Here is a 13887-nt window from a genome sequence, read left to right on the forward strand (position 1 = left end):
CCGAGCTCCGGTTGTGCCGGCATCGCCGTCTGCCACTTGGTACGAAAAGTTGGCTGCTCGGGAAAACGTATATAGAAAAAATGCTCCTTCCAGTGTTTGTTGGAGCTCGGCATGTTATCGAAGAGGACGAAACCTATCCTAGACTGGAAAACAAAGGTGCCCCACTCGGCTTGCTTGGGATAAAAAAAGTAGTGGAAAATTTTTGGGTCTAAGGGGATGCCGTTCAGTTTGAACAAAACTATCACTCCGCTCAGCAGCCTAATAGAGTTGGGAACTACCTGGCCGAGCGAAATGAGAAAATAATTGCAAACTTGTGAGAAAAATTTGTGGGGTGGAAAACGCAGTCCGGCCAGAAATTGGTCTCGGAAGAAAAGAACTGCGCTGGACGGTGGTTCATGAGGCCGATCGGTCGGTGTGGCTAACACTATTTGGTGGTCGGTCGGCAGGTCATAGGTTCGAGTAAGGCGCAAGGCGTCCTCCTCGTCGAACCGGCTTTCCATGGTCGAATACCAAAGACCCGGGGCATCGTGATCGAAAGACAAGAATGCGGGACAAAAGGGGAAGGTTCAAGCAAGGAATGGATGGAAACCGACTGAAGGAGACGATTAACAGAAAGAAGAAAACGTTTGGAGCGAGAAAAAAGGTCTTACGAGCAAGGAAGACGGTCTGAAGAAGCTGTAGGGTCGCCGAAAAGCCGAAACGCAGGGTCGCCGGCGAAAGGAGGAGCAGAGGGATGTCTGGAAACGAGGAGGTCGAAGTGCGGCGAAGAGCAGGGGTCGGGAGCTTTATATGGGCGGCCGCCATCAATTTCCACCGTTCGATGCAGGTCACCGATATCCAGGTCGTCATCCAGTCGTTCATTTCAAACGACGGCTGTCCCATCGGAAGTGACGCCACCGCCATACGCTGACAAACGCACGATCGCCACGTGTCGGCAGGAAATTGACCGCATTTAATGAGCTCCCCTTACCGTGCGCAGCGCACGTGATGGATAGTAGGGGAGAGCATCGGACATGGATTCCAAGAAAACACAAGGCACGGACAAGATGCCGTCGAACGGACGAGCATCCTTCTGCCTGGCCGAGCGGCCCAATGCAGCGATCATTGCTCAGTCAGATCGGCAGTCCAGTCAGTCGGACTTCGCCTCCTTCGACTAGACTCGAGGGGAAGGCAAGTGATCCAGTGGTAAGAGCCCGGGACCCCCTAACGAGGGGTTAACGCCACGTGGAGGTCAAATGGCCAAGTAGCCCACCGGAGAAGGGTGAGCCGACCGAACTTGGAAGAAATGGATAAGACCGATCGGCCGACCAAGGGACATTCGGTAGTAAAAGGCGCCCCGACCGGGTCGGGGTTCCGACGCTCTGTCGAAACAGTAGTTAAGAGCCGAGCGGAAGAACCAGGAGAAAATGACACTGCTAACAGTCTCTACATAGCTGAAAATTTCCCCAGCACACCAATGTCAACGGCAGGCCGGACGTGAAGTGAGTGTCGTCCGGCCAGCGCATAAAAGGAGGAGGGGCCGGCCGGACGGACTCCCTGTCCAGCCGGTCGGACGCCCCGGATTATGAGTAGTAAAGAAGGGGGAACATCTTCTGACAGCCGTCAAGTCATATGGCTAGGCCATACTCCTAGTCTGACAACGGGATGTCCTGTTGTCCCATCGAAGGCGCAATGGGACTGTTGCAGTATGGCGTCAGGTAAGCTCTCTGACAGGTGCATACCGGGGTATGAGCTGCAGACACGTATGCACCTCGGTGGACGTGCATTAGTTCTTTCACCGCTCTATATAAAGAACCTCTTACTTCGCCGGAGGTACGCACACTACGAGTTTGGGAGCCCCTTTCTCTCTATTGAGCTTTGCCTGACTTGAGCGTCGGAGGGTCGCCGCCGGGAACCCCTTCCCGGCCCGACTTCTGTGCAGGATCGCCGGAGCTTCGGAGGCCTGCGCCATCGACTAGGAAAGCGCCACGTGCCCAGCGTCCTTTGGTTCGGCGATTCGGACAGGACCACAAAGTATTACTTATTTTAACTCCCTCATGTAAATTTTGTTACCTAAATTACCCCTCAGATGTTTTAGGTATAAAAAGTTTAAAAATGAGTATAATTCAGGTTAAATTCAATACTTTATAACTAGAATTCAGTACTTTATACTAGAATTGAGTATATTTTCTATCAAAATTAACCCTGATATTTTTTCGGTACAAATAGTCTAAAAATGAGTATAATTTCTATTAAATTCAGCACATTAAACTAGAATTAAGTATATTTTCTATTAAATTGAGCACGATTTTTTTCCTGCTTAATATAATTACTTAAAAATCTAGCACCATTTACCATTTAAAGAAAATATAGTAGATTTTTCATCAAATTGAGTACCATTTAAAAAAAAATCTAGTATAGTTTTCATCCAATTAAGGTGAAAAAAAATCGTACTCAATTTGATAGAAAATATACTAGATTCTAATTTAATGTACTGAATCTAAGAGGAATAATATAATACTGATTTTTGGACTTTTTATACCTAAAAGTATCATGGGCAATTAGATAATGTGTTTTGACTAGGGAGTGAAAATAAAAATTTTTACCACTAGGAACTGCATGCAAAGTTTTGTTTCCCAATAGAAAGTGCATGCAAAGTTACCCATTAAACGGTAAATTAGAGAAAACAAGTGGATGCAAAGTTTTGTTTCTCAATTAAATATATTTGTACTTTGAGTTCATGTGACCCTTGCAACCCTACTTTTTGTCGGCAATTCCTTTGAGTGAACATTGCTACGTTATATCAACAAGTGGATTGCATCACGAAGGAAACAAATTATGAGTTGGGTTAAGGTGAAGCATTCACCTTTTATCCCATCACTAATATAGAAATTAATCGATTAAGGAATCATCTAATGTATAGGAATGGACTAAGTTCTTTTTAAGATGCTCACTTATACGGGATGAGATTCTTTGGACCTTATATCTGGTCTGCTCCTGAATTAAGAATTATTCATTGATGAGATCCTATGAACCCTACCTATATAATAGATAGAGTCCATATAATTCTACCCATAAATAAAATGGTCAAAAATCTTTTGATATTACATATAGCTATCTATATAAATTCTTTATTTAATCCACTAAAATCTATCCCTTCCCCACTCAAAGTAAAATTCACCTCTAATTGGTAAGTTCATACTTATCCACTAAAACTCAATCACTGTCATATACATAGAAATCATCAACTTTTATTTAATAAGTTTAGAAATTGACTTGCCCCTGTAATTTTTGTATATCATTTGGTGACGAGTTTTCTTTATATTCTTACTTCCATGCCTCATCAAATAAGTTAAGAAATATATTATTGTGACAGGCATATTATATAAATGCAAAAAGGGAAAATGATGATGAAATTTTTAGTGTTTGAAAGTTTTCTCTATTCCATCTCAAGCTCTATTCCATTGCTAGCAACTTCGAAATTGAAATAGCCTAATGTGTCACTTTGCGGTGAGCTTCCTTTACATTCTTGCTTCTGTCCCATCATATAAGTTAAGAAAGATATTATTGTGATATGCATATATATTGTTTCGATATGCATACGCATATAAATTGATTTGTAGAAAGAAAAAATGATTGAAAATTTTTAGTATTCGAAAGCTTTCTCTATTCCGACTAAACTTTTATTCCATTGCTAACGTATGGAAATAGACTGATGAAGGAATCACCTAACATGTCACTTTGGTGAGCTTCTTTTATGTTCTTGCCTCTTGTCCTGTCAAATAAGTTAAGAAAGATGCTGTTACGATACATATACCATACAATTAAATCAACAAAATTGATAGGGAGTGATTAGGGTGTTTGAAAGTGATCCGGACGTCCAAAAATATAAATCAGTCATGAATAAAATATATCTTATCTCATTAAATCAACTCATAGAAAGGAAATAACGACGATGAGAATTGTTAGCGTTTGAAAGTTTTCGTCTCAAGTTTGGACCTTGATTCATTATGAAAACTTATTGATCAAAGAATCAATATGATCAAAATATTCTAAGAAATAATAATAAAAAAATCTATTTAATTTCTAGATTTATATTATTGTTTTATATTTAATAAAGGGCAAAGAGCCTTGACGACGTGGATTAGTTGTTGAATGTAATATTAAGGTCAACGTTAATTCCACGTCAGCTTTCTGGTAACTTCCCAAGAGCAGGCGCACGCACAAAACCCTAACGCCTCCGATCGAATTTCCTCCTTCAGCGACCGGCGGCAATGGCGTCGCGAATCGCTCGGTTTCTGAGGTCTCTCGTTCCTCCGACCGCCATCCAGCCTTCTGCTTCTTCGGCTCCTGCCTCACACCGGTTCCTCGCCACGGCTGCTGCCACCTCCGACGCCCCCGCGAAGGGTGACGATGCTTCGGCTGCCGCGGAGGACAAGGACGACAAAATTTTTCTAAAGTCGCCGGAGTCGGCGTCCACCCGGGACAAGGCGTCGGTGACGATGCCCATGTCGTTCATGACGGGGTCAATTGTAGGAAAGCGCTTCTACAAGGAGGTCACTACTCGCATGGCCGAGGACGGGAATGGGTGGACGGTTATGCTCGATTACAGGACGCTGAAGACCCCCAGCAAGAGGCCTCTCAAGCTCCGGAGTCTGGCGCTTGCCAAGGCCATTGCGGCCGAGTGGGAGTACCAGGTCCGCTTCTTTGCTGTATTTAATCCGAACAAAGTTTCTCCTTTCTCTTCAATGTGGCTTGTTGCTAAAGTTCTTTGTTCTTATTTCGATGAAGCACGTTCGAGATAAGAGATTTTGATAATAAATTTCCCGTCCCTCCCTCGGTAGATCAAAAACAGTGTCGTTCTAAGTGCTTGGCTGTAATGCTCTGTGTTGTATACACCATTAAGATTATAGAATGCTGGTGTTTTTTTTGCTTATTTCAATAATAAAAAAAAAGTGACTTCTGAACTAGTGTTAAGGTTCAAGTTGGTTCATTAGCCTGTGGATTTAGTTTAAAGTATATATATGAGAGACTTTTGATGGCGATTTATTAATTTAGCTATATCAGATCAAGCGATTAAATGGGAAAGTTTGCATCTACATTTTATGTTATCCTTTATAGTTTGAGTCTTTCTCTTGTGAAACTGGTTCTTAGAAAATGTGGTATCAGTATGTGTTGAATGCTGGAGGTATTATTGAGCAAATAATTATGTCCGTCCAAATTTTAATGGAGCTCAAGATCTTGATGTTATTAGCTAATTGATATTTGAAATCTACTGCGCATCCTTAAGTATCATGTTACGCCAATTAATGCATTGCATTCTTTATTTATATTATACTGGATTTTTTTATATAGACTTTCCCAGTAAATTTGCCATATTTTAGGAAAAAGATGGAATACGACCTTTTACAATGCCTTTGATGAAGCTTACATGTACTGCACTGGAAAGGGTTCCACTTACACGAGCAACCATTATTGAAAATTTGATGAATAAGTTTCATCTGGATTTGGTTTTTTGCCGATCTCCAGGTGACAATGATGCGACAATAAGAATTCTTAGTAAGTTTTCATTTGGCTTTGCAACTTTATTCATTGTCATAACTTTTTCAAGTTTCTTTCTGTTCATTTTCTTATTTGAATTTCTACTTTATGTTGTTTAGAAATAATTTTTTATATCAATTGAATATAGTAAGAATGTATCATGGAGCGTCCTGTTGCCAGTACATGCTTGATTGAGCAGCAGTTCTTTTTCATCACTTACCGTTTTGACCAGGTGTGAGTTTGCATTATCCCTTTAAACCCATATTTGCATGTGTTGTAATGCATCCCAGGTTAACCATATTTCTTGTGAATAGATAACTATCTTAAGATCTTACACTGTAGCTAGGAAGAGCATCATTTTTCACTCTTTAGCTTCTCATTCTTGTACTACTTTGGTACAATCCGTGTTCAGACACTGAGATCAGCTTTAACACACAAAGTAACCAAATACTTCTTATGGTCACTTGGTTACTTCAATAATTATGTCATTATCAACAAGATAACATGTGAGGTGGATAACATAATTTGATAATTTGATTGTTCTATATACACTTGGCATAGATTGGCTGGTTATCGATATGTACCTGTTTATCCACTTGTGGACTTGCGGTGGTGATGGAAGGCCTGGAGAATATAAATAGCTGCATAGGGGCTTTCAATCATTGCTTTATATATGTCCCTTAAACAGAGTGTCTCGGGGAAGACTTTTGGTGTATATCAGAAGTACGTGCCAGTGCATGTTCCGTAAATTTGTATGAGACGCTTCGGTACTTTGGGCTCTTCAACTACTACCTCCATACCTATGTTGGATACCAACACTAGGACACTAACACTCAATTGATAACATGTAAAAAAAAAAAATTCATGCTGGACACTTATATCCACCCATGTAAGAAACTCATGAGTCTGAAGAACATACATAGCCATGCTGGTACTATCAGATTTATAACTCAAACAAAATAGGTTTCATGACTTGAAGCATATTCATAGCATTTTTTCCTGAAGATTGTTGAGAGTATATTGTTCATGCAGTGCCCAAGTTTGTTAAAAATAGAGCATATTTTCTGGTATTTTTACATTGCAAACAAAATAAGAAATAACCTGAATAGTTTGTAAATGATTTAAAACTCAGTCTCCACAAAAGAAGGTGGAATAGGAGAATGTGAGGATGATGGTGTGGTCACTTCTCTTCAACACATCATTTTTTTTCTTGTTTATGTCCCTTCCACCATGTAAACAACACAATGGAACCTTCCTCCCCTCACTTGTCTCTTCTCTCCCCCCTCTCTCCCTCACCTCCTACCCTTGTCTTCTCAGTTTTTCTAGTAAACATTGCTTGAGTGTTTTGTAAGGCATCAGTCCATTGAGGATGTTAGCATGGTAATCATTGTTGTGGAAGGGGAGGGAGGGAGGGAGGTGAAATTTCTCTTATTTTTTATGCTCATTTTTTAAAAGCAGAAACATTGGTATCAGAGCCACTAATCTTGGTTAACCTGTATGTGTACAACTTCTATCTCTTCTAAACCTCTTGAGTATTTAGATCTTGCCTTACAACCTAGAAATATAGTAACTCTAGACCATAACAAACACACTTGTTACATAAGAAGTAAACAACTTGGTCATTTATTACATTCTGAGCAACCACACTTAAACACTTTAACTAATATGCTGTTAAGCCTTGCCCTTTCTTTGGAAACTCATAATCAAGCCCTAGCACATAAGGTAGAACATCTACTCACAATTTCTTTACAACAACAAAAGTTATTATCAGAAGTTTTATGAAATCTTGATTATATAAAAACTTCAAGAAACTTAAAACCTGTTGCAGAAATAGATGCTCAACAACTTTTCTTACAATCAAAAGAGTTGATTGTCAGTAATAAAATAGATAAACGAAAAACTAGATAAAATAAACCACTTATTAGAAGAACTTAAATATAAATGAATAAATTAAAATATGAAAATACACATTATGAAGAAACTGTAGAATACACAAGACAATTCTCTACAACCAAAGAAGACGGCTATTGTTATATAGATCTTCCTGGAAAAGGAGATCAAATTCAAATACAACAAAATAATACTATTCTAGCTCTTCTTACGTCTCTTCATTATCGCTTAACTTTGATTGAGTCAAACCTTCTCCACTTAGAAACACAGTGGTCCGGTAATATTGGTTCTACTGAAGTAAAAGAAGTATTTGCTAAACTTACTAAAGATCTTAGTCAATTCTCCATAGGAAAAACCCTTCCTAAAACATCACCAGTTACTTCTAAATTCTTAACATGCAACCCCAATGAGTCTAACAAAAACTGAACCATTTTCAAGACCTTCCAGATCGGTTAGATTTATGGAAGCCAATACTTCCTCCTCCTAGTTAGATATCATAACCAGAAGAAATAGTATTTCTACTTTAGGACCTCTTAGAGCATCTGCATCAGATACCCTATTTAAATATTTTACCTTAAATTTTAGATAGGGTAGCTAAAAAATCTTTGCATCAGCTACCCTATCCATTCCCTAAATTATGCATTTATGAACAATACTTCTCTAAATTTAGGGAATGGATTCCATTCCCTAAACATTATAGAGGAGAGAGAAGAAATAGGGAAGCTGATATATGATATTTTGAAAAATGGATATCCAAATTTAATAAAGTAACTTTTTTACCCTAAATTATGCATTTTGGATAGGGAAGCTGGTGTGGATGCTCTTAGATTAGAAGAAGTTATTGATGTGAATAAAGATCTTACAATTTTCTCTAATGAACAATTAAATGCCTTAAATCCTAAGAAACTGTATAGTCAAGGAATTTTAAATTTCTCCACTTCTGTATACAGACATTATAGACAAGAAGCTCTTTATCTTCTAAATGGAGGTGAAGTCAAACTTGGTCTTATGACAGAAGAGGCTACTAAAAGCCTCTATCCGAGAAAACACAACTATATACATCTTGGCCTTATTGTCTTTGAATTAAGAGGACTAACTCGAGCCAAATTAGGAGGAAAAGTTTTATTAGTGTTACATGATACTCGTTTCTCAGATACAGAGAAAGCTATTATAGGCCTTATTGAGGTTGATATGAATGCTAATTTAGGCATTACTTACTTATGTCCAAACTTTAATATGACTATCCGTGATTTTGTAAAACATATTCAAATACATATCCAAGCAAAAGGGTATGGTCAATTTCAAGGAGATAATCTTCCATTAGATATTATCTTCTTAGGAAAAACCAGGAACCATATGCATAATCACTTTAAAATATCTGTTAGAGATATGATTGAAGCCTTAACAACAAAAGGCATATACTTTTTAAAACCAAGAGAATACACTTCAGAAACCTTAGCAAGTTTAGAATGGAACATCAATTTACAAAACCATGACGCCACTTTAAAACCTACTACGCCACTTATGTATAAAGATAGTAAGAATCAACTTTCTGTAAGATTTTCTAGCTATCAACCAACGTCAATGATACCTGAAATAGAAACAGAAGACGAATCAGTACCTCATGTAAATTTAATGCATCAAATAATTACTGTCCAGACACAACTTAAAAAACAAATACAACTACTTAAGATGTTAGGAAAGAAACATTTACAGCTTGTAACACAACAACAAGAATTAGGACCAACGTACTAAAAGTAGGAAAAAGAGAGCCAAATTGTTCCTCTCTTTTCTTTTTATTTTTCCACCAAAGTAGATAAGGGAATTGATTGCTTTCCCTCGTTTCCTTTGTTTGGTCTCCCTTCCTCTCAGGTAGACACAAAGTAAGTAAATTGGAATGCACCAATACAACACTAAATTTTTTCCCTTTTTTTTTAACTTTATATTCAATATTTATGAAGGATAGAGTTTATCCTCACTTTTATGTTCTATACAAGTTTGGGTCTACATTTGATTCTATTTATTCTCATTGACCAAATGGTTCTAAAATTTTCACTGAGATTTAATTGTCTTGGGATGTTAGAATCTCTTGCTAATATTTTCCAATTATTGATCTATAATTTACAGAAAAGCAAGAAGAAAATTTAGATCCTATACTTGATTGGGTGCAATCAAAATTTGGGTTTAAACCAGCAGTTTATTCCAGTTTGTTTGGAGGCAAGCAAGATAAGGGTCTTGCTCAAGCTATCAAAGATGCTCTAAAAGGAACAAATGACTTTGAACTGGCTGCAATTGATGCACTTGCTGCTAATGCACATTCTATAGTTATTCCTCTTGCATATTTCTTCGGGAGGATAGGAATCGAGGAAGCCATCAAATTGATACGACTTGAAGAAGATCAACAGGTTCATAACAAACATTAGTTTATTGCTTTGTCACTGTGACATGGTATGGTTTCTCTGGTCTCTTTGCTATTTATAGGTTCTGAATTTGGATTAATGTTCCTTCAGATAGATAGATGGGGTCTTGTAGAAGGTGGCCATGATGTTGATATTGCAGACCTTAAGGTGCAAATCTCGTCCGCTGCTGTTCTTCTTGGCCTTTCAAAATGATCGCCCTTCAGTTTTTCCCATACACATCAGGAAATGTGGAACACATTTAAATGCTTCTTCAAGCTTGTTATGCAGATATATATCTGTTCCAAGTACTTCTTGCCGTATTAATAAGAGTGGGAGCCATATTATTACCGCAAGCATTTCTTGTGCAATTTTTGTGTTTTTGTATTTGCTTTTAGATAAATTTTACTCACTCACCGTCGGCTGTGGTTGAGTCTCTCTCAGTCCAGTTATTTTCTGCTATACATATTATTGAACTGATTCAATTTGAAAAACTCAGAGCTTGTAGAATCACCATTTATATGTTATTTTGAATACAATAAATACACTGGTAGTAAATTTATATGCCTTTAGTGCTTATTTATGATACTTCCAGTAGACTTGTAAAGCACGTGACTAGTCCCACGGGTGTAGTTGGAATTTTGACGAGTTTTTACTGTAATAAATTTTGGAGTCAATTTTATATGAAAATATTTTGTTAGGTGTCTACTTTTCTTATTCAAAGGCCGTTGTACTGAGTAAATTATGTTTTGTGATTTAATTTTTTTTCCAAAATATGTGGAGGGGTGATGGCTACATCTTTTTCTATGCAATAAAGTAAGTGATTCGAAATTGGTGCAGATAAATTATTACCAAGAACTATGCCATTTTCAAGGAATTATTGGGATATATAGGGAATGGATACCCTGTACATCCTTGATGTGTGACATACATGGTGACTAAGTATTCTTCTGAGCATCCGGAATACTTCCGGACATCTCGCATACTAAATCATCCATGAGTGTTGTGCATTGTGGGTAAACAGGATATCAAATCCGATGCAAAATATATTTAGTTTCAGTTTTTTCCCAAAGAACGGATGTCAAGTTTAGTTTTGCCCAAAAAGCGTACTTAAGTTTAACAATTCCCAAAAGGTGTATTTTATACTGATTCTACCCCTCAACCGCTTACTTCATTCGCAGTGTCCTAATGCATTCAAACCACTTTTTAATTTAAAATTTGTTTGTTGGTTTGTATTCACGTAACCTTCACATCTCTTAGTGCAAGGAAAAACAAAAACAAATATTTTCTTTTTCTGCTCGGTTAAAACAATTCCTCTCTCTCGTCGTTGAAAATTGTAGAAGCTGAAAACCTATAGATTCTTAGCTTGCAGGGTGTGAGTTAGGGTTTTCATCAAAGCTCACTTATTGATAAGAACTCTTCCATTCAAAATTAGGGTTTAGTCTTGCCTTAACATCCTGTTTGTCAACGGCGACCCGTTTCTCTACAGACGGTGCTAGGTCCTTCAACCTCTTGATGTTGTTCATCTCCAAAGGTATGTATTACATTTCTAATGTAGTACCCATTTGTTGGACATGTTTACGGTATGTCTTTCACATTAACTTGCATTCTTTGATAATCTGCAACATGTGCCTTTTAGGGTTAGGGGTGTAGTCAAAATTCATTAGATTGCAAATATACATACATATATATATATAGAAAACCATCATTACTCTGGTGCTGGATTTAACAAACTATTATTACTATGGTGTTGGATTTAACAAACCAACACCGAAGAACACTTTGATGCTAGATTTCAAAGTACAACACCATCCTAAAGAGTAATTCTTGTGTAATCAGAACAAGGTGGTTCTGAATTTCAAAAACCAATAGTGGTGTTGCTGTTCTAAAACCGGTATCATCCAATTTTTAAAAATAAAGGTTAGATCAACGTGATGTTGTTTCTGAAAAAACATCATCACTATTGCTAAAGATAGAGAAGTCGAGGGATATAGTGTTTTAATGTCAAAATTTTACAACCATTGTTTGTACATCTGGACATTTATTTTTTTCATGTTAATAATTTATATTTTTTAAAATTATAGTCATTAGTTAATTTTGGCAAGAAACTCTAATGGACCAATATTTTAGGTCACTTTAATTATTTTTTTTTGGCTCCAACAATAAAAAGAAAGCATCGTGGGTTTGTTCATTTACATGATCAATATATTGTGATAATTAAACAATCCCCTTTTGCTATTTTTTTTTGCACATACAAGATATTTACCAAATTCGTGATCTATTGATGAATATATTTTAAAGTTGGGATTTAACATCTTAAACCGGTATATTCTTAGGTACATCTTCATGTTTTGAAAGTAGAGTTACCTTATGTTTTTTTACTTGGATCGTCTCATAATAAAAAACTAATCATTTTCAAGTGTCCCAATTACTTTCACTAGAAAAGATGTGTATCTTTTTATTGGTATTGCAAACAAAGGTGCTTTCGTTCCTATGAACTCAACTAATGTATCAGTAAATAGTCCCCTTTTGCCAATTTTTTACACATACAAGATATTCACCAAATTCATGGTCTATTGGCAAATATATTTCAAAGTTGGTATTCAACATCTCAAACCTTTATATTTTCAGGTACATTTTCAAGTTTTGAAAGTAAAGTTACCTTATGTTTTTTAGTTTGGTTAGCTCGTAATAGAAAACTAATTAGTTTGAGGTGTCCTAGTTGCTTTCACTAGAAGAAATATGTCTCTTTTGCTTGGTATTGTAGAGAAAGGTACTTTCGTTCCTATAAACTCAACTAATGCATCGGGTGATGATTTTCTTACTTCTCTAATAAAAAAGAATATATTAGATCTAGAATAGAGAGAAATTGCTTAAAATGCATTCTCATAGAGTTGAAGTAGATTATGATGTTTTAGTCTTTTGTAAATTATACATTTTGTATATGTTTATTTATTTGTTATTTTCTTCTAGTACATATAAGGCCTCTATAAGTCTTGTAGATATTGTAGATGATTTGTAAAATTTAGAAAGATTCAATTGGGTTGAAGTCATCAATCAATTTATTGCTCTCCAATTATCTACCATCGATGAACTCTTTTCATCAAGTAAGATATATAAAATGCCCACATCAGTTTCCTACCTAAAGGAATTTGCTGGTCTTTTGACTGTAAGTTTCTTTTTTAATGATAAATTTGTTTTTTTTTATATGCACATCAATATGTATGTAACATTCCGTATTATGAAGTAGACATGATTTTTGAAGCATGTGTCAATCTAAAAAAATCATATAATACCAAAAGTCCATGAATAAATAAGTGAAGATTTACTCCTCACATATTAGCAAGGTGACAACTTTGATGGGCCAAGTCTCACCTGAACAAGTAAATGAGGGAGGTTGTCAACTAAATTTCTTTCATATGAAGTTGATAAATAAATTTTTAGGGCTTTTGATAGGTTATTATTGAACTAGTCCATACCCCTTCTGAAAATGCAATGTTTGAGAACCTCTCTTACCTTGATGATACTCCAAATCCATTAGAGACATTAGCATTACATGCTATAGAAGCTAGATGCCCGAGTGATAGTGAATGCCCCAACTACATAATTCATCAAAATCGAATCAAGGAGCTAATGACGGAGAACATTCAGTTAAATGAAGGGTGAAAGAATTATTTAAAATAATAGACAATCAAGACAAATTGACTGAATCAAGCGACCTTATAGTCAATCCAAATCCGGAATCAATTGCTTCTAGAACTAGGACTAGAAGCCGACGTGATCAAACTCGCTATGATTACTGAAATACTCCTATTGATAGTCCAATTTAGCACAAGCTTTACCTCAGAAGAAGAGATGCAAGATACAAATTTACAAGTCTTCTGAGAACATAACAGTACAAAGAGCAAAAGTTGTTCAGGATCGGAAAAATAAAAAATCGATATGGATGATATGTAAGAAGAGGAAGATATTATCTCAATTTTTTAAGGCAATTCTGAAAAAGAGGCCGAGAAGGAGGTAGCGAGGATTGGCACAATTAACAAAATGAGATTGGAAGCTATTGTCGTAAGTCTGTATTTAC

The 13887-nt window shown here is 36.7% G+C and overlaps 1 protein-coding gene across 1 annotated transcript; it reads left to right on the forward strand.

Moving 5' to 3' along the window:
• The first annotated feature begins 4186 nt into the window (after window positions 1-4186).
• LOC121967545 (ATP synthase mitochondrial F1 complex assembly factor 2-like) lies at window positions 4187-10394 on the forward strand. The gene is made up of 4 exons (XM_042517846.1): window positions 4187-4676; window positions 5364-5538; window positions 9538-9815; window positions 9921-10394. The coding sequence occupies exons 1-4, from the start codon at window positions 4254-4256 to the stop codon at window positions 10020-10022; spliced, it is 978 nt and encodes a 325-aa protein (XP_042373780.1). The 5' UTR covers window positions 4187-4253; the 3' UTR covers window positions 10023-10394.
• Window positions 10395-13887: the final 3493 nt, after the last annotated feature.

The sequence above is a fragment of the Zingiber officinale genome, chromosome 3B, assembly GCF_018446385.1.
Source record: "Zingiber officinale cultivar Zhangliang chromosome 3B, Zo_v1.1, whole genome shotgun sequence".
Taxonomy (NCBI): domain Eukaryota; kingdom Viridiplantae; phylum Streptophyta; class Magnoliopsida; order Zingiberales; family Zingiberaceae; genus Zingiber; species Zingiber officinale.

Bases quoted from the DNA above. Each gene is read 5' to 3' on its own strand.
- LOC121967545 (XM_042517846.1), top strand. From the start codon at position 4,254: ATGGCGTCGCGAATCGCTCGGTTTCTGAGGTCTCTCGTTCCTCCGACC. The intron at 4,677-5,363 runs GTCCGCTTCTTT...GCCATATTTTAG, and splicing joins CGGCCGAGTGGGAGTACCAG to GAAAAAGATGGAATACGACC. The intron at 5,539-9,537 runs GTAAGTTTTCAT...TATAATTTACAG, and splicing joins TGCGACAATAAGAATTCTTA to AAAAGCAAGAAGAAAATTTA.